The 21,940-nt window shown below is 42.6% G+C and overlaps 1 protein-coding gene across 4 annotated transcripts in view; it reads left to right on the forward strand.

Annotated features, from left to right (window-relative positions):
* Positions 1-756: 756 nt before the first annotated feature.
* The window catches only part of ntng1a (netrin g1a), a 114,485-nt gene continuing 93,301 nt past the window's right edge, over positions 757-21,940 (forward strand). For all 4 annotated transcript variants that reach the window (XM_067486828.1, XM_067486830.1, XM_067486829.1 and 1 more), the window contains exons 1-2: positions 757-1,517; positions 9,646-10,317. In XM_067486828.1, coding sequence (XP_067342929.1) covers positions 10,069-10,317 — 249 coding nt within the window. In that variant the 5' untranslated portion in view covers positions 757-1,517; positions 9,646-10,068. The remainder of the gene's footprint in view (positions 1,518-9,645; positions 10,318-21,940) is intronic.

Genomic DNA, 21,940 nt, shown 5'->3' on the forward strand with positions numbered 1-21,940 from the left:
GGGCCTCCGCGGGCCTATGTGGGCTGCATACACACTGCACACATTAGGTTTTGTGGTTAACTTGTGCTCTGACTTGACTTCTTCACATCCTCTCAGTGGTACATTTTAACCAGAGGAATCCCAAGTTTAAAGTTGAGCTTTTTGATCAATTATATTTAATGCAAGACCAATTTGTCCTAACTGGCCGCTTGATTTTCCCAGTGACATCCTCACTGGCGCCTTGGCACTGGAGAGACCCTTTGTTATGATGAAATAATTATTCGATTCAATTAGAAGACCCACCCCCTTTGACTACAAAGTGCTACAAAACTACAAAAGCCTCCAGTGCGTCCAGATCCTTTTTTATTTTTGGACGTTTGGGACAATTACGCACCGTTTTGATTTATTACATATTATACCGTTCTATTTTAGTCCCGTCACAACGGGTGTTTATGAAGAGACAAAAATAAATTTGCACGGTGCTTTAAATATTTTTCTCAATTTTTGCTTATTCAGTGATTGACTACAAATAATCACCAGAAGTTAGAGCTTCTCCTCCTTCTGTTTAACGCCCGTGTTTCTTTGCTAAATTACCGCGATGAGGCGAACTCCATGAGTTTCTAACAGTCCCAAAACAGGTGTACTGAATATGTGTGTTTGTGTGTGTTTGTGTGTGGATGGGTGGGTGGGGGTAAGAAGGTGGTTAAGTGGAGAACGACTAGATGGGTGGGGGAGAGAAAGTATAGGTGAGTGTGTGCGTGGGGGGGGGGGGGGGGGGACAAGCTGAGTGTGCGTCTCATCTAATAGAGCCTCGGAGCGCATTATCTTCCCCGTTATCTCCGTCTGGGCGGTCGCAGCTATTCGTCGTGCCAGAGAAACGAGCAGGACTAGATGCGTTAATGTGAGCGGATATTCTCAGCAGCCGGGTCTAATTGGTGTGATTCATGTCCCCGAAGAGTGGCCGAAACCGTTCAAAGCCCACAGAGAAGGAGAGAAAGAGAGAAGGGACGAGATTCGCCCATAGAGCCGCACACGCAGGAGCAGAATGAAGGAATTATAAAGGAGGAGGAGGAGGGTGCACACGCCAGCGGGTCAAAGTTTTGTTTTGCAGTAGGGGCTTCATTTCTGCGGACATCACTGATCCCTGATGGAATGACACTTTGAGAGAAGATGATGGACACTTTGGCACCGGAGCTGCTGCTCAGAAATCCTCCCGTTCCCATCAGGCGCGGTGCTGACCGAGCCCTCAGAACGGTGATCACTCATTTGTTTTGAAGTGGCAGGAAAATTCCCCACTTGATCGTACCCCCCACCCCCCACCCCACCCCTCCCTCGGAAACGCCAAACCGTTGTAAGAGATGGTGCGCACAGCGATTCCTCGGAGACTGACGTGCGTACTCATCACATTCCCGTTAAGGAGCGCGTCTTAAAGAGCTTCATTCTTCATTCATGTTCATTCTGCTGCTGTGAACTTGTTGAACGGCATTACAGAGCAGGGGCACAGGGAGCTCCAGGTCCGAGAGGGGCGTTTAAGAAATGTAAGTTTCTCCTTTTGCTCGTAAAGTTTGCTTTGTGTTGCACTGAAGCGTAAAGTCGTCACCTAGCGTTAAAGTAACTGATAATTATGGATGGGAGTTACTCTGCTCTGGCCTGGCTGCGTTTAACGCCTGTAACGAAGACATAAAGAGAAGTTTCTTTTTGGACAGTTGGAATAACTTTTAAGATTTCAGAAAGCACATATGATGCCTTATTCATGTTTCCAAACGATGGGACCCTGAAATATTCCAAAAACTTAACAATTTCCTTGGGTCATGTTTGGAGGCGCCCCCTTGTGGAACCTGTTTCCTAATCTTTACCTATTCATCAGCCATGATTGCATTTGTGTCATGCTGCAGCCAATTGGCCTCCCTTTAATACGTCATTACATGAGCAGCCTATTCTGGTTAGAGTTGTTTTGGAACGTGCTGTCAGTGTTGGCTCCATCTACATAGGCTTTAGCTTCTCATTTCATTCAAACCTGCTTGGTTTCAAAGCCGATTGGGCTTTTTGGCCCAGTGAGTTTAACTTAAGGCACATTTGTTACACTGCAGCCTGTGGCTCTGCATGCTTTGTACCTGGGATATTAATTTATAATAGCTATTATGTGCCAGACCTAGATGACCTTTCCTTAGCCTTCCATTGGGTAACACTGAACACTTATTTTTGCTCATAACCATTATGATAAGGCATAATTGCCTCTGTGTTCAGGGTGAAGGCACAATATTGTGCATTTCAAGTATAGTATTGGCAGCTGGTTATTTAGAGGAGGGTTACTGATTTTTTATATGCCTACATTGTATGTTTTACTCACGTTATAAAATAATGACAGCTAATAAATGAGTCATTCTTTGTGTCACTTTAAAGCATGTGGCTGTTCCAAACGTTTGACAATATTTCCAGCTTGAGAGAGCTACCTGGGTGAGCACATTCTTTTGAGCTAAAGTGGACATTCTGAGTATCCAGACTTGTCACTGTGGTTGCAGAATAATGTGCCAGCAGCCTTTTAGGAAAAGTGTCTTTAATAATGCATGTGGTGTTCCTGTGTCGCAAAAGAGAAGCGTGCTTGCTGGCAAGGGGAGGCGGAGGGAGGCTGGTGGAGCCTTGTCTCGCTGTCTCATTGGGTGTCCCGCATGCTGGAGTAACTGACGCCCGAGGGTGTCCAGCGTGACTTGTGGGGAGCATCGCCACAGTCACCCTGTCAAAAGCGCCGCTCTCGCACACGCAGAGTGCATGTGGCAGCTTCAGAGGGCTGTGGCTGATGCAGCTGGTGGAGGCCAGTGAGGCACGTCTTCAGCAGTCAGGGACCTGCTCGTCTTCAGAGGCCTGACCTGTCTGGCTCCAGCAGACACTGGATTTAAGGCGAGGCTGCAGCCACACCCTGCTGAGTGAATGATCTCCTACTTCTCGTTCAAAGTGGGGCTTTTTATTAGCACACACTAAATCTTTTCAGTGATTCTCCTGAACTTTTGGTCACATTTCAACGAGGAAAAGCCTCAAACTAAAATTCGAAATTCTTTTGGGTTTAATAGGAACTCATCACACCCGAGGACCCAGTACAGGCCTAGTCTGGCCCAACTGAAACAGCTTAAACAGCTTAAAGCTTCCCTCCCATTCCCAGCAAAGTCTCTAAACCAGCTGTCAGCACTCCACCCATTCGCTACCTGTCGCAATTATTTAAAGATCATAAGTCCGTCGACTGAAGGTGGCGACATTTTAAGAAGCGGAAAAGAGCGCTAAGCGATGGGCTGACTCGGAGGCGAGCCCCTGGGGTGCATTTTAGACATGCTTGCTGTTCCACAGGAACGCTGGCTGTCATGTTTGCAGGTCCATGCTTCACTCTCCATATGTTTATTCATGAGGACAGCGGCCCTATTGGCAGGTTGTTAACAGGCAAGATTAGGGATTCTGGAAAGGCAGGCAGAGAAATCTGGTGTGTGGAGCACAGAGAGAAGGCAGGAGGCTTTATTTTTGTGAAGCCAGGCCAGCTTATCTTTATCTATCTTTCATCTGTTTCTCACTGTCTGCCCTCCTGTCTTTCTGCCCTTCTCCCTCCCAAGCTCTTGTTTCTCTTTTAGTGAAGCACTGGTGGGGAATATGAAACAGGTAGAGTCAGAAGAGATGAAAGTGGGTAGAGACAGGACAGGAGCAGGGTCAGAAATTGCCCTTGAAAGTGCATAAAATGTGTGAAATTAAAAACGAAAGGGGGGAAAAAATAGTCCAGACATCAGTGGCAACCTTGTCATTATTCCACCTTATTCTGGGCTGAGTCGGCCCTAGAGTAACATTTTGTAGTATTTTTAATTCCTTGAAACGTTGAATAGTTAAGCAGGAGTGCGAGGACTGCCCCCTATGGACCACCATAGATAATTTAGGGGAGATTATGACCTGGGCAGTTCTTCCCAGTGGGAGTTGGGTTTGAAAAATGTTCTTCTTTTTCATTAAGAAATAACTTCAAATTTGGAGCAGTGGACAAAGTTGGCGCAACGCAGCCAAGCAGCAGGAGAAGATCCTGCATCTACACAAACCACTGGTCAACAACAACAAGAAATTGAAAGGTGGAAGGTTGGAAGATGAAGTGGTTGTTGAGAGGGAGAAAGAAAACTCTGTGGCTCAAAACAACAAACTGTGTTTCTTTGGCAATTTCAAGATGTTTCAGTGTTAAAGTAACAAAAAAAGAGGAAGAGGGCAGAAAATGAGGGCCGCATTCCTCCATTTGTTCATTTGATGATATGCATGATTTACAAGTGACTCCCACTAGTAGTAAAGAGCAGCTCGGGGGACATGCGTGTCATGATTTGGAGAAACACTCAGTCATGCTCGAGTGGCCCCGGGGATGGAATGGGAGTAGACAACGGGGGCTGTTTCTCCGGCCCAGAGACAGGCAATAGGTCAGATGTAATGGGTGGATGTTTGGGTGGGTGGGGGGGGGGGGGGGGGGGGCGACCTCGCCTGGCAAACAAACCGCCACCCGGGTCGACCTGGGTCAGCGCCTTGTGAAAAATGTATGTGAGCTGAGCTCGCAGGTTGCGCCAGTGGCAAGTTGGCACCTACAGTCTGCTGATGCTCAGTTTAGAGTGAGTGCACATGTCACCAGCTGCTCTGCTGCAATTTAGGGAGCCTGAAACTGCTAATAGCAACTTGTCTTTGCTAGAATTACTTTAGCCTAAAAAACAAAACAAAATGCACAACTCAAAAAAGTATTTGGTCTTCAGAGCACCATGATGAACTTATTTGTCAGAGTAGCTGCGTCTGTAGCTTGTTACTGAATATCACTGAAAAAAATGTTCAAATCGAAAACCACCTTAAAATGGTTTTTGGTGTTTCTATCCTTATGTCTGTCACATTCTTTCATGTTTTCTCCACTTAAATGGGTTTTACCTACAGACATGTCTCCGGCTTGTGTGCAGTTAAGAATGTCTGAGCGTCACTGGGAGTAGGAAGCAAGTTTCTATCACAGCATCAAAGCTTATTGTTTGGGCATTTGTTCAACGTGGACGTACAGTAAATCAGCTGCTACAAACCTGTAAAACTGTAAAACACACACATCACAGCCTTTGAGAGACATCTGCCAACTAACGTGACACATGAGTATTTCAGAGAAAAGTGACAGGCGGTACTGTAGCAGTGATGTTGCTAAACGAGGCGATACACAAAGCCAGAGAGCGATGAACTGTGTGTGTTATCATCATGAAACGCTCGTTGTGGTTGTTATATGTGCAACGTCAGGAGGAATGAAACCCTGTTCTCTGATCCAAAGAAACCAGGCACTACTGCAGTAAAGGAAAAATACCCCTCACATTGGAGCTAAGTGCAGGCTAAACACACAGATTCTGTCAATGATCGATCTGCATTGGTGATCAGTGTTAGGGTCATTGATTAAGACCTACAGGATCAAATCTCTTGACATTAGTTAATTTTGTTCTCCCTGGAATATTCTGGTAATGTCACGCATTACAGCCCCTGACTTACAGCATTATTAAACAGAAATGTATAAAAGCAGCAAAACACACTTTGCACCCGAAACCACCAGTCATTTTTAATAAACAGCCTTCAAACACGCAGTAACGTAAAAACATCCACGTGTGTTCGAAGCTAACAGCTAATCGTGCACTTCGAGCTACAGTAACAGGCAGGTTCCCCTTCATCAGATAACGACCGCGGATGATGGCGTGGCACAATTTTCGGAGCTAATTCAGGTTCAGTGTGCCGTTCACAGAAGTATATGAACACTTCTTGTCCTCAGCAGGTAAACTTTTGAAGTAACTGACTCATAGATTTCAAGAAGTATGTGAATTTTTGCAGCAGCAGCCACAACAACAACCGTTTTTTTTTTGGTGGTAAAAATAGACACATTATTATTTAACATTAAGTGTTTTGATGTGTTTAAAATACTATATCTTCAAGCATTAAAGCACTTGAAGCATTTTTTGTACCTTCCCACTCATTTACTTCATATAAATAGCTGTAAAATGGAGTTGAACCCATAATGTTCTTGCTGTTACACCTTAAAATTCAATCTAAATGTTTTCTTTTATGTTTGACACTTAAATGTTTATATCAGTTTTCTATACATTTTTATATTATATTTCATATTATTATTTTTATTTTATTTTATTTTTACATTATATTTCACATTTTTTTTAAGTTGTTTCAATACATAAGGCAAGTTATTCTAAATTGTACGCATTCCTATTCACAGCCGAGCGAACAAACACTTTGACTGCAGACCCCCAGCGACCTCTCACACTTACTGGAAGTGTTTAACACTCTGTGCCTACAGTTCAATATATATATTCCTGTACATGGGGGAACATCTGACTTCCTGTGAGCATGTTTTCTCTGATGTCCTCAAACTCTAATCGATGGCTGGAGGAAGCGACCTGCCCTAAAATAAGCCCTTTTCTCACTTAAAATGCACATCCACACTTCCTCCATCTGCTCTCCTTTTCTCTCCCTCACCTCATCTCCTCAGAGGGTTATAAGCAGGGAGTAATGAGAGGAAGGGGCCGCTGTGTCCAGGATGGTGGAGTGATAATGACCCCACTTTTGTGATCTCTATTGCTTGTTATCGAAGCCTCGCCAGCGCTTGTTGTCTCATTACCCGTGACTGGGACCCGTCCTCATCCGGAGGTTGCACATGAAGCACACGCTCTCTTACACACATGCAAACACTCGCTGGCCGTCGCTTTAGTCTCCTCCTTAACACGCTAATATTATGTCTCTTAATGGGAACAGGGAGCTCGGTGCCAAGAGTTCCTCGGGATAATTGGCTGTTTCCTCACCTGCTGACATCTCCCCCATTCACATTCTTACATTTTACATATCAGGTGGCTTCATTTCGTCCACCTTTAACCTCCTCCCCCTTCCTCAGTCCTCCGGCTTGCAAAAAGCTTGTGTCCTCTGTAATGATTTTACATTGTCTTTCTCAATAATCTGCGGCAACACTTAATCCTGGTTCCCAGCCAGACCTGTGGATTATGATCAGTCCTTTCTTGAGGGTGTTATATGATGTTCTTGTTCAAGCTGACACTAGTGGAATTTCATTTTGAATTGGATCGAATCTTCAACAGCAAACAAGGTAGAGACAATATAGAAATGACATAAAGAAAACAAAATACAAGGTGTAAGTGTGAGACAGCACAGTCTGGTGCACAGTCTAACACAATCCTTGTGTGGGGGGGGTTGTAATAGTTGGAGTATTAGGACAGAGAGTAGGAACAATGTAGCAGTTGCATGAGGTCAGCTCTTAATAAGTGTGATGCCCTGTGGAAGAAACTGTTCAGCGTCTTACAGTTTTAATTCTTCATACATTTGTTCACAGATGGATTGTTGTTATGCTGTAAATGGAAAGGACAAAAATAATAGTTGTCTTCATGAGGAATATTTCTCGATTCACTGTTTCATGTTTTCGGGAACCTCGTCTTTACCATTTTTCTGCAAGTGCTATGTCATTCAATTAGCATTAGCATTAAAATTAGGGAGCTTTTGTCTTTATTTAATCAGGTGACCTCATTAGGAAAATGCAGCTGGTTTCTGATGCACAGAATTTACATTTTAAGGAGGAGAATGCAAAAATCATAAGTATCATTATTATCTCTACATACACATGTAAAACAGTGACAGTGTGTCCTCAAAATGTCTTTTTCATGCATATGTCAAATGCTCCAATACTGCTTATCATTGTCTCTGTGTAATGTGTCTCTGCAACAGCAGTGCTATATTAATATAAAACTAATATAAATGCATAATATATATATTGGTATATATTTTTACTGAATTCATTTTTTATGTATTACTGCTTATTATTCATTATTGGTAAAGAGAACATTTGCATTGATTATTAAGTGTTTGCAGTTTTTGCAATAAACAAGCTAAACACACTGCAGGGTATGTTCACCACAGCTACACACAACAAATAGATCACTGATGATTGGAAGTTGTGTTTGGTCAGCACACGAACACACACAAACACACACGCACAAACTGACTCAGCTGACTGATTAAGCAGCACTAAAATGTCTGCTGGCCTGTCTCTGCCGCCTCTGACCGTTGACTCTGGACTCCATCAATCACCTTCAGTCAGGTTGCTGTGTGAAGGCAGGCAAGCTGCACATAGCTGTATCAGCTGGGTTACTGCTGTGTTTCTGGCCTGACAGATATCACGGTGCACACACTTTGCAGAGTGTGTGTACGACTTTTAAAAGTAAATCCAGTAACATAGTTTTAAAAAAAGAGAAAACGTGTGTTTAGGTTTCTGATTGTTGCCATTGGGATTTTAAAAAAAAAAAGACAGGAAAGAGAAATGTGTTTCACGCTGAGGGTCAGCTACATTGAAATAGGTGCTTAAATAGAAAAAAAGTTAAACAAAAGGAAAAGTGAGGCCACAGCTCACAATGCTAGGTGGTTATAAATGGATGCTGCATACCCTCAGAAATAAATCATTGTCTGTGATGTAGTGTTGTGGCTCCACTATAGATGGATCTATCACTTCAGATATAAAGCCTGAGTGCATTATGAAGCTATTTTTGTTAATTGCCATGTAGGACTACTTAAAGCAGAAGGTAGTGTCTTGTGTTGGTATTTTTACTGGAAAGCTGCAATAGTCACCTTTTTTATATTTTTGACTTGAACTATAAACTGTTGTTACAATATATGTTGACTATGTATCACCTTCATTGAAGAACCCAGACAGAAGCGTAAGAAGAATCTAATTTCACGCAGAATGACATGTTCAGCTCACTCTTTTGGTGTTTTGGCTCACAGATTTACTGATTTGGCCTCCTCTTAACGTCCTCATCGGCATCTTTGCAGTTAGAGTATAGGCTGCAGTTCTCTGCTACCTGCTCAGCAGCCAACAGCAGACAGACACAGTTTGACAAAGCTGGTGGACATAGTGCGGCATTAGTACATCACCCAAATTCGGTGGGTACCAACAATAGCAGTAACAGAGAGGGAACATTGGGCAAAGGGTCATCAGGTGTGCACAAACATTTTATGGTTAATGGGTTAATGGGTTGGGCCCCACAATAATCCGCTGGCCTAAATCGAACATCCATTTAAACTTCACATCCTCTATAGCCATTACTTGGGAACCTAACAGTTTTCTAATAGCTACAATAAATAATTGTTTCATCAAATGCCGCTGAAAAATTGTCCCATTTCTCGTTGGACATGCAGCAGACTGAAATGAAGCGGCGTTTTTACAGTAGCAGTACAGGATGGGGCTTTCGATTGGGGCAGCAATCTTGTCTCGTCTAATTATAATATGAGCTCTCTATCATTCCAGCCCATGCAGTGTTGGTTTCTAGAGGGGTGTGAGGAGGGTGTGCAGCACGTGGGGTGATGGGCGGCAGAAAGCTGTAACAGTAGGCCTGACACTGCTGAGTGAGATGAGCATTTGGTGTGAAAGCAGCAGGGTCCAATTTACCCCGATGGCCTCACTTACTGATTTTCTGTGTTTTGATGGACAACAAACACCAACATGGCACCTCTTTCCTGCACCCGTCCAGCTTTCTCTTCGCACCCCTGCCACGGCATCAGCTAATGTTCTCTCACTGTCAGTTCTGTTCCCATAAGGGAGGTGTATTTACCCCCTCTTCTTCTGTTTCCCGTTTTTCTTTTCCGCAGCACCCGATCGCCACGCGGGACGAGGACCATGACTGACAGCCAGGCAAGCTGAGGAGACCTGTCACTCATCTTCGTATCAGTGTGTCAGAGGGCTATCTCCTTCACGCCTCCCCCTTATCCTCCTCCTCCTCCTCCTCCTCTACCACCATCCTCCTCCCTCCCTCAGCCCTCTCCTCTTATCTTCTGTATGGGCTGGTAACCTCACTATCATTGTCTGCCACTCCACAAACCTCAAAGAGAAATAGTAAGAAGAAAAAGGAAAGAAAAACAAGAAACTCCTGAGCCCACCTGAGGGGAGTTTGGCATGCCTCCTACCTCCAGTTGAATAAGTTGTAGTAGGTGCAAGTAGAAGAGGGATTCCTTGTTCGAGCGTTTCAAATAGGACAAACAGCTCCTTGTGAAGGAGCAGAGAGAGGACCAGTCATGCGTTTCCATTTTGCATTGATGCTCCAGGCGCTGTGGACCGGTGTTTGCCAGGCGGCCATGCAGCACTACCCTGCAGCATGGGGCCACTACGATGTGTGTAAGTCCCAGGTTTACTCAGATGAAGGCCTTACCTGGGACTACATGGCCTGCCAGCCGGAGGCAGCAGACATGACCCAGTACCTGAAGGTTTCTCTGGACCCCCCCAACATCACCTGTGGAGATCCTCCAGAGACATACTGTGCCCTGGTGAGTACATGCAAGTGCAGACAATTTCCTTATGTAAGTCTGTGTATAGACAGTTTACTTTGCTCATTCTGACCCCAGAGCTGTGACAGACAGTATGACTCAGATACTGTATGTGGCTGCCACTGAAGAAATAGAGGTTTGTGCCCATTGACGTCATGCTCTTCTGTTTGAAGAGCTGTTTCCCAGTGTGCACTGCAAACAGTGTGTGATTTTCTGTTGACGCTGCCTAGCTGCAGAAAAACATGGTGCAATGTGACTTTACCAGTGAACACACACATCTTACTCTGTATCAGTCACAGCAGAAATACAGTTGTGTGATTTCTAGGCTTTTCTGTTGCATGTGTGTGTGTGTGTGTGTGTGTGTGTGTGTGTGTGTTAAGATGGATGAGTGAATGCAAATATTCAAACAATGCACAAACTAAAACCCCACCAGTCCTGATGAGAACTTGAACAGGATTTTAACAGCAAATACGCATATTTAAAAATATTTGCATCCCATTAACCACTGTCGCAGTTTCTGTGTGAAAGTGCTTTCACGGCTTTGTTATTGTAACTCAAACACAGTGGATAAACATGACAGGACTGATCATACACCTACATTGTCATTTTCAGCATTTATATGTTGAATTGTGCCACATTTTGAGCTTGAATGCAGCTGTTTTTCAGCATATTTCTTTCTTCCAGACGATCAGTCTGTACTGTAAAACTGCTGTGGGTCTCAGCCCTCCTGTTCACAATTCAGTTCTCAGGTCGTTTTAGTCTTGAAACAAGCTCAGTGGCTCTGCGTGGATACAGTACAAATCCATGTTAGTTATACAGGCTGAATTATTTCAACAACTCACACGTGTTGCCACACATGAAGTCTTTTTAAGATGTTCATAGTCCCCCACAGGGTGACTCATACTGATGTTGGTGACTTCTCCAGTGGCGCCAAAGTGAGGTTGACATTTGTGGAAGTAATTGAAATTTATCATCATCTGGAAGAAGGCATGAACCTTTGGTACAAACAAATGTTTGTATCCTCTCAGGATAAGTTGTGACAACATTGGTGATTCTTTAGCATTTTATCTAGTGCCACCATCAGGTCAGTCGGCATGCTAACGTGCTAACATGCTAACCTCAGGGGATGTTCACACCGGTGGTTTGTCTGGTTCAATCCAACTTTGATTTCCCCCTGTAGTGCGATGTGTTTGTGAGAACCCAGCAGCAGCACCAAGACCCTTTACTCAATGTGGTCTCATCCGATCCCAAACAAACTCCAGTGCAGTTGACTTGTGGTGAGAGCGCGATCTGATCTCAATCCGGCCTAAAACGGCACATTTTAACTAAACCGCTAGTTGAGAGCTTGACTTCTTTAAGTAAGCAGTGTCTCGTTTTCCAGATGTTTATTCAAAGTTTTTTCAGCATCCTGTTGGCTGAGATTTGCTTGGTACTGTCTATTGCCCAGATAATCAGCATGGTTATGAGCAAAAGCCAGTTGTGCACTTTATCCATGTTGCAAAGCTATTTTTCACTCGTAGGAAAACCGAACAGAATCTTTGTCCTGTGTTTACTTTCTTTTTCTCACCCCATTTAACCAAGGAGCAGATAAGACAGTTCTTGCATGACCTGTAGTGATGCATTTTGAATCACTTGTATCTGAAAAAGGAAACTGAACCAAGGGGAAATGGGCCAGGTTTACAAAGTGGACCACAGTAAATAAACCACAGTTTTGAAAAAGCACTAGCGTGATAAGCCTGGTAGATCTCCATCGAAGACATAAGGTTAAAAAAGAAAATTAAAGGGGATATCAGTTATAATATTTAGTTTTCTTTTAGAAATATTGAACTAATTAGATCTTTTTCTGTTGAATTTCATAAATAGCAAAGTGGGGGCCCTTCAACACTAATATCGAGTTGAACTACAGTAGAAGTGATATTTTGTGGAATCAGAGCACAACAGCACAATAAATAGCATAATTGCTTTTTTCTTTGAAGTTTCTGTGCTGCTGTTGGTTCTGCAAATTACACTGCAATCATGAAAATCGCTAATTCCTGGCGGAGCTGAAAATAAAATGAGCAAAAGATGCATATTAGGTCAAGTATTTGATTAGCAAATGGGCCTCCTCCTTATTCTGGGTCCTTTTTGCTTTGAAAATCACAGCTGGTCGCCTCAGATTATTGCTAAATGATGAATCCATTTTGGGCCATCGTGTGTTACCAAGTCATCAAAGATTCTCTGTGAACAAACGCACTCCTCAACAGTTTCAAGAGCTCTTTAGATAAATAGTGAGATATTCCAGGAAAAGTAGTAACTTGAGGAGTATAAATAGACGGTTGCCATCAGCAGAAAGTCAGCAGAGAGGGAGAGACAGAGGAACAGAGACAGATTAACAAAATACAGATGACAAAGACAGTGAGCAAATGATCAAGAGGGAAGCGAGCAAGAGCGAAAATGGGGGAGACGGAGACTCAGAGGACTCTGTGCAAAGCATACGGCGACTGAAGAACTAATATCTCCTGTGTGGGGCGGGATGGAGGCTCTGAAATGTGAATAATTCAACATGTTTTGTAGCTAATGTGTTTTATTCATAGGACACATTATTCAGCACGACGTCTCTCGGGCACTTTTCAAAATTGCTGACTCCCATGATCAGCCAAGGTTGGCTGAAAGCAAACGGGGGTGGGCGGGGTGGGGGGCTTCTTGGAGGTCATTTTCAAAATGGTGTCACCCCGTGTCGTGCCTCGGGCAGCCGCGCGACCTCTGATTGATCCGCATTCAAATCTGAAGTGGGCCTCGTATTTGCTCTGGTAAACTGGTGGCTTCCTGGGTGATGGGATCCTTCGCTGTAACAAGTGTATTTCCAGACACACAGTTGAAAGCGAGTTTATTATTATTATTATTATTGCCAGCCTCTTAATAGTCGGATGATCACTTATTGAATTAGCGTCAGTTAGCGCTGCACTGTCGCCCTCGTGTCTCCGGCAGTCGATGTGATAGGAGTGCTTCAATTAAGCAGGCAGCGGTTAGCTCCCATATAACCATTTCCTCTCTCTACTGTCCTCTACTCATCACCAAATCACACTAACAGCAGTGAAATATGACCCCTGCCGCTCACTATTGAGTCCAATTCTCTGCAATTGGTTTGTGTTTACCCCCGGCAGTAACGTGGCTCCAAATCAACATCGGAACAATTATCTTTGATATTCCAGCTACTCTGACTGCCAGTACGCTGCTGCAGTGCCAATAGTGGTTTGTCAGATCATTGCAGATTCGGGGCAATTATCATTATGCCGCGTTATCGGAGAATTTCATCTCCCTAGTAATTGATTTTGCGTTTGTAGAAGCGGGTGTATTTTAAAGCCTGGTGTCTGCTTCCTGGAGTGCTGAAGGAAACAGACACCGAAGCCCGATGAGAGCAGACAGAGAGGGATGAGACCGCTGCAGCAGCTCGAGGGCGTGGCGCTGGTATGAGCATGGTTATCTCAGGTTGCGGCCTTCATCCCAGGGTCACAGATTAAGGGAGACAGCAACACACACACATATGTGTACGCACACACACACACACACACACACAGCACTCTCCCCCACAGTGAAGTTTTTATTCTGCTTCCAGCCCGGTGACCTTTTCGGTAGCAATAAGCTGGCATTCACTGAACTCTAGCACAGGAATCTGCCATCATATGAGATTTCACTGTCCCCTCCAGTTAGACTCAGACTGGCCTCAAAAAGCCTGGACAGGTCACACAGCCTCAACCTGTTCATGATTGAGTTTGTGCCGGATTCAAGGGAGCACGTTCACTCTAATGTACATACAAAAAAAAATACTGCAACATCCCATACGAGGCTGATTCTTATCCATAGATGTGACTAATTGACAGCTGCGAGTCAGTGTGTTTGCATCTTTACTGTCGTGAGTAAGCTGACTGAGAAACCCGGTGAGACCAGGGGAGTCAGACCAGAGGAGGAGACAGACATTCCTGGGGAACGATAGGGAGATTAGTGGAGTTGAGTCGCGTTACAATTACGTCATTTTACTCATTTTATAATGAAACTTTTACCATTTCATAATGAAAACGAATCACTAGACAGACAGGCACAGTTTAAAAGCCATATTTGACAGATTAACAGTACTCACAGTGAGCTGGTATGCAGTCATTTTACATTTTTGCTTCTCTTCTTCTCACTTGACATATAATTTAGAAGTAAAACTGAAAAAAGCATCAGATCATATAGTTAATCACCTTTAACCCATCATTTATGTGTATTACCATTATTTAATGCTCCCCGAACACGAAGCAGCACAGATCCACAGAAAAGGACAGAGAGAAAACAAAATCAAGTACTTTCAGTTTTAACACAAATTTACTTTTACTACTCTACATTATTGTTTGTTTATTTGTGCTTTTACTTAAGTACAGTTTTTGAGTACTTCTTCTACCACTCCTCCTATTTAAGTCTGACCAAAGTCTAATTAAAACTGAAACTAACAAATATGTTATTTAGACTGTAGGAGTCTAAATAACATATTTGTCTATATAACATATTTGATCTACATATATCCAAAATAAGTCCATTGTGGTGGAGAAATAAAATTTCTCATCTGCTGCAAGTATCATTAAATTTCCAGTAACCTGTGATTGTTAACACACTAATCAGTGTAAAAACACAAAAAGTGACTTTGTCAAGGCAAATTGTGTTGCATTGAAATGAGGTGGCCAGTAAAGGCAGATTCAACTACTCCTTCCAGCTTCTGTGCCATACAGACAGAAGGATGCAAGGGAATTCTGAATGTTGCATTTCTGCAGACATGAGGTTGAAACTAACTTTACATCCATTCCAACACTGCAGGGATCAGTACAGTGTGCAGTCCAGATCAATCAGCAAAGCCTCACGCGTGTTGGTTGTTCTTTGATGCACCAGGCTTTAGACATATAAACTATATAATTTACACTCAATTTAAAAACCTTGTATGTGTGTGTGTGTGTGTATTACTTTGTGTTTGTAGGTGTGTGCGGATGTGTGGATGTCCTTATGCATTTCTATGCAAGTACTGAATGTCTTTATTTGTGCCATCAATTTACAACCAGGAAATGCTGATGAGTGCTGAAACCCGAGTCCCGGCAGGCCGGTGCATTTCATAGCCAATCAAATCTAAATGAGGAAACGAAGGAGATTATTAAAAAAAAAAAAAAAAAAAAAAAGGCTGCACAGCATGTGGCTTTTTCCCATGTAAGCACAGGAGAAGTCATAAGAACTGTGCCATGATAAGAGAAGGTAGATCACAAATACACATTCTGCTTAGCTAATGAGAAAAGAAAAATAAAAAAAACTTGGGAGCCAATTTAAGCTTCAAAAGTGAACATCTGGCTCTTTTCTAAGCATTAGCAATTCTGCATAAGCCAGTAAAGGTGGACATATTGAAGCGTGTGGTCCTAAGGCTGCATTTTCACACAAACCTTCTTATTTCCATCCAAGTTATGTGTTCAAATCCTTGTGTTTGACGTGTGATATAAAGATTTGGGGAATGTGGTGACTCATACTGTATACTACAGTATGTACTCTCAAGCAGAAACAGTAAATATGTTTGAAGTGTGACGGCAGGACACCGCGCAGAGCATGTGTAAGATAAAAAAAAAACACAGCATGGTTTTTGCAGAAAGGTTACATCAAAGGCAGAGTAGCGATTTTCCTCCTAACAGTTTAGGTTCACATGTTACTTCAGTTCTTTCAAACCTGTGTTTTGCCAATTAACCACTTTACAAGTTCACATGAATGGACAGAACTCAAGCTTGCAGGGTGGTGTTCCTTCTTTCTTTGTTTCTAAAGATGTTACTGATCATCTTCTCATTTAGTGACTATATATTACTTTATATATATATATTACTATATATTACTTTGTCATCATATCATAATTGAATACTTTAAGGTCACTCCTGTGCTTACTTGAGCTAATGGTATGTTCCAGGTTAGATCAGGCTGAGATGTTTCTCAGTTTGCTGAGAACTGGGACAAGAGGTTGCAGCTAATGTGAAAGGTTTTGTTTGGTGATTTTGCCTCTTTAAAAGCCTGAGTTATGCTCATGCCTCAAATCTACAACTTAGGTTCTGCGTAGCCGCTTACCCCTGTACAAAAATCTGACATGCATGTTCAAAGAAACGTAAACACGCAACATGGATATGTGGAATGAAGCTGTGGTCCACTCAGTCTTTCTGTCTCAGTTGGTTCAGTGTTAAATAGGATCATTTGCTTGATGTCATTTCAGTAAAAGTAACTGCTGTTCCACATCTGTTAGCTCCAACTTAACATTGTAATGAAATCTCACCACAGTGGCAAAGAAAAGTGAACACGAGGCCACAGAACCCTCGACATCAACTAGCAGATTAGCAGTGTGATTGCACCGTGACACAGACAATAGTACACGAGTCAAAATGCTCACAGTCCACTAGAGCGGCTTCTGTGCACCTTCAGGAAAACAGCCTGTAGGTCGAGTTTCTCAAATAAAATGGCGCATTGTTACCATTTTAAACAAAAGGAAATTTGTGAGCAGAATAAAAATCACCACAGGTTGAGGGTGAAATATTGTAACTCCTAAAGGTCTGTATGCTTGAATATGGTTCACCAAGCAGGCAAACAGCTCTCGTGATGGTAATTTAGAGTCACAGCATGTTCACTGCTGTCTCCATGACCAGCATAATATCCATTCAGGTTCAACAAGATCTTTTCGCGGTGTGTCTCCCAATAAATGCATGTGAGAAGTCCGACGGATTTACACTGTGATATACAAATCTGACCTTTTATTAAGCTGAACCTGATTAGAGGTTTCACACAGACAAACTGCCCCTCTTCACCCCCACTGTTCCCCACCACTCCACTCTCTTGTGCAGCCTCTCAACAGGCTCCACCCTGACATTTCCTTGAAAAACGAGTGCACTGTCAGCAGCAATATGTCTCATTTCATATTGTAACATTCAGTCAATGCACAGGTTAGAGGATGATGAGAGGGAAAGAAAAAGAGACTGCAGCTTTTTTGCAGGGCTTCACTGATGTTTGTGTGTGTGTGTGTGTGTGTGTGTACTGATTGACTTTAAACAAGGTCAGATTTGAGAAATGTCGTAGCAATTAACCAGCATTGAAAATCTAATTACTCGTGCAATTGAACTGTTTAACATCAGAGGATTAAGTCAACGTGATCCTTTTTGTGAAGCCTCTTTCATCTTTGCCAAACCAAATCAAAGGTTTATTGAAATTTGCGACGGAGGCCCAGAATGTGAACCAAAAGCAGCTTAAAAGGAAAGACGTAGGAAATTCAGAGTTTGTGTGATTAGTGATAACTATCTGGAGTGACAAACAAGGCCGGAGTTATTATTTATGTATAATTCACAGTGCAGGCAGTGTTGGAAATTTTCCACGTATGATTTTAATCTGTGCTTCGGGGAATTCGGTGTTTTATGTGATTTTAATTACCCTAATCAACGCTCACCAAACATTTTCAATTCTAACGTAAGGTAGCTCACACTGGCCTGCACAGCCGTGGTGGAAGAAGCGCTCAGATCATTCCCTCATATAAAAAAAAAAATATTTGAAGCACCCAAAGTAAAAGTACTCTTTATGCCGAAGGGCAGTTTTAACATTAATTACTAATTACTGATCTAGTATTGTGATCATCACTTTATTATTGCAGCTGGTCATGATTATGATGTGTGTTGAAGTATGAAATTTCAACTACATTAAAAATCTTCATAACTGCATTAAGTATAATAGCAAACTTTAAGAACACTAGTATCCACTGACAGGTATTGCCTCCTTATGAGTCGAGCAGTAATTGTCACCCTTAGGGTCTGTACTGATGCCCACTGCCCAATTGCTGCTACCAGAATCTTCAACTACGATCCTTTTTTTTAAAAAGAAAAAACGAATTCGGCTGCAGCTTTTAAAATCTGAGAATTCATCGCTTTTTTATTCAAACCCAAATATTTTGGTTTACGAGCTGAAAGAAACGACAGGCTTGTGTCACTAGCTTCTGACATTTAGTAGGCGAATGAATCAATGACTCAATTCAAATAACTACTCCAATAATCAATAATTATAATAGTAAGCTGAGAAGAACACAAACCAACACAAACTTTTGTTATTATAAACATGCTGGTGATTTTAATGGCAGTTGAAAATGAAAACAAGCCAAATTCAGTTTTATTCTTGAAACCTTGCATCTCAAGGCAGCTCCATCCAAAAGACAAACATACAGCACAAATATCATACAACGATCTCAGTACTTATAGCAATCAGACACAACGCGGCATATTCAGTTCAGATCAGGATTTCAGATCTCACCTGGCACCACACTGATTTAAGAGAATATAGGAAGATATAAGAATTTTCAGCCTGTTTTGTTTAAAATCAAGTTACTCATTGCTAATAGCTGAATCCCTGAAATCACATTAAACAGAAATATTATAAAACAAATGAGATTCAGCACCTACATCTTTTTCATGTTTACCTTAATGTGAACCAGCTTTCACTTTGTAACTGGATACATTCATCTGAAACACCACCAGCACAGTGAGAATAGGTTGAACATTGTCTGGCAAAACATGGAACAGTCGGACAGTGAGTCTGAATCTATCTGGCCAGTGTGAAGGTTATACACCTGCTGGTCACATGAGGATCACATCATATTCTCCCCAATCCATCCCGTGCCATAAACTTTGCATGAGCACCGGGCGCCGTCTGAATTTTTATCACTTTCTTATTTCCTCCAACCTCTCATTCTTCCAGGCCTTCAAGCTCCAACACAATCACAGAATTGTCAGGCAGCCCGGGCCAGGCTGAAGAGAACTCTATTAAACAGGTGTTGGCAGAAAAATCCCACACTTTCTGTTGTGGGCATGTTGTGGCTCAGCCTTGAATAATCCACAGTGGGAGTAAGACCGAGCAAACAAACACTCAGTCTTACATATTCTTGTAGACATTCCGTCACATTTATGCAGTTAGGATTTCCTGTTTGTCTTGAAAATGATCGTGTGGTGAATGTGGATCAGGTCTTTTCTCGGTCATTAAGAAAACATGATTTTTTTTTTAGATACAAATGATTTTAGTAAGAAGCTTGAGATTTGTCTTTGTTGTATGTTAAACAGGAAAACCAGCTACATTCATTCATTCACAGCTACAGGCAACTTAGGGTCATTCATTAACCTAACATGCATGTTTTTGGACTGTGGGAGCAAAGCACAGTACCCAAGGTAGATTTAAACCAGGGGCCGTCTGGCCGCCACCGTGCTGCCCCCAGCTGAACCCAACATGCATGGATCCACTCAAAAAGAGATCCGGCCAAGTGCAGCCAGACCCGAGCCAAGCAGTCCCGAAGACTATTAGACCTGATCCAAAATGCGGTTGAGCCAAACTGAGAGGGAACATAAACCCCAGCAGCACCATGTTGACTAGTCCGTTAATTTGGTCAATTAACGAGCAGTCATGGTGGAGGAGAGCAGCAGTATGATAAGAAATATGTTGTAAGAACCAATGCGAAGTCATAGACCTAAAAAGATCTGTTACATAAGAGCCTGCAGCCACAGGAAATGACAATGAATCCAGCCTCACCTTGCTTGTCAGGTGAAATTTACAGTTCTCACTGTCCCTCTGCCTCACTAGGAATCTCACACCATGACTGTGTTTACATGCACTTAATAAGCCTGGTTACTGGTGATCTGCATATACATGAGGCAGAGGAGCAACCTGCTTTCTCCTCCACCTCCACTTCTTTTTAGAAGCCTGGCTCACTGCCTTTAACTGTGTGGCGACAGAAACGCTGCTTTCTGACTTTTGTGTGTGTGTGTGTGTGTGTGTGTGTGTGTGTTTGTGTCACAGCAGAGTGACAGCACTGGGGGAGAAAAATAAAAAGGGGGGAAAAAAAACGGGGAGACACGTGCAGCTGATCCACAACAGATACTTTCTGAATTAAAAAAATCGGTGAGGGAAAGCAGCTTATTTAGACTTGTACACGTCAATTTGTGTTAGTTAAATGCTCTGTTCGACTTCCCACAGAGGCCACGTCGCCCTGATACTGATCTCTCCTTTTATTCCGTCTTCTTGTTCCTGTCTGCAGCTTTTGTTATGCACATGCACAGCTGGAGAAAGCTGATTAGACGCCTGCCTATGCGTGTACATGGCAACATTTCTGACAGAAATCGACCTGGGGGAACCAGATTTCCCAGATCCCCTACCCTGATTTTAGGAACAGGTTTTCCGCTTACATGATATTTAAACACAATCTGCTTTCCCAAGAAAGCTGACCATAACCTGGAGACTTAAGTCCATGTAAACGCAGTCCATGTATCCTCTGGTCTAATTACACCCCCCTGGATATTCCCTTTGTGAGTATTACTACTCATGCCCTAGATACCACTGCAGTAAAACTTTGTCTGACCTGTTAAGGAACATCTGAACCTGATCCACCTCTGGTCCCAGGTCAAGTCTCTGTTTATAGTCCTGTTATAACAGTGAGCAGTAACCAGGTGCTGTGTAGTTTGAATATAAAGTACTGTTAATAATTACTGGATTCATTGTATGAGATACTACGTGTGTGCACGAGTTGTATTAGCAGGACAGAATGGATGCTGCATAAGTAGCTAACAGAAATTGACTTGATCTCGGACTCTGTTGTCACAATATAAAGTCAGTTAAAACATTTTGCAATACAACACTAATGTGCTTTATACCATCAACCGGAGCAATATCACCTCTATAGCCTCCAATATACATGTATGTGATCTTTACTTAGGGTTGTGTATTTCCATTACAATCCTCTGCGAAAAACAGAATATCGCTTTCTTTTAAACTAGGCTTGTTAATCCTCAAAGTTAATGTTGCTGATGTCGAGATTATGGGCAGGAAGCGGCAGCATCGATAGCTTCCCCGAATTATCAAAGAGATGTGAAACTTCTGCTGAGCTTTCTTTTAGTCCCTGCGTAGCCACGAGCTGAGTGACATTTTGCATAGTGTTATTTTTTCTACGTACAATCAATGCTCCCTAGAAAGGCAAGATATGAGAAGTAGCTACGACACTCGGATAGATATGTAATAAAAGCAGCCAAGTGTGAGTGTAACAGCTGCTTCTCCTGACTATAAATGGAGTATTGTAAAAGGAGGACATTTTTATTTCCACAGAGAAAAGTTTCCAAAAGTGAGGTTAGTGAAAAAGTTTGCATGCAGACAACATCAGGTGCTGCTTTGTGGTGTTGTGCTGTGAATGTGTGACTCGTCTATCTGGGCTCCATCAAGGCACTGAGTGTTGGCTCACCGTTTACACCACCATAACAAGATAACAGGAGGCCGCTTTGACTCCAGCCTCCCACAGGGCTTTTTCTGTTGACTTGAAAAAAGAAAAAAAAAAAACATTGTGAAAGTCTGGGGCAAATCATGCACCTTCTTTGCCATAAAGTATGAAGCTAAACGCTTGGAGAAGCTGAGGAATGAAAAACTTAGTACTTTTATTTGTTTCGATGTCCAACTATATGTTGGACTGTGAAAGAGCCACATAGAAAACATTCTCTTGCACATGTGAGAACAAAGTCAATAGGAGACGGGCTACTGTTTCATTATGGGAAAGAAAAACATAATATTTCATCCTCACACAGCTTTTGGT

This window comes from Channa argus, chromosome 19 (genome assembly GCF_033026475.1).
Source record: "Channa argus isolate prfri chromosome 19, Channa argus male v1.0, whole genome shotgun sequence".
Classification (NCBI taxonomy): Eukaryota; Metazoa; Chordata; class Actinopteri; order Anabantiformes; family Channidae; genus Channa; species Channa argus.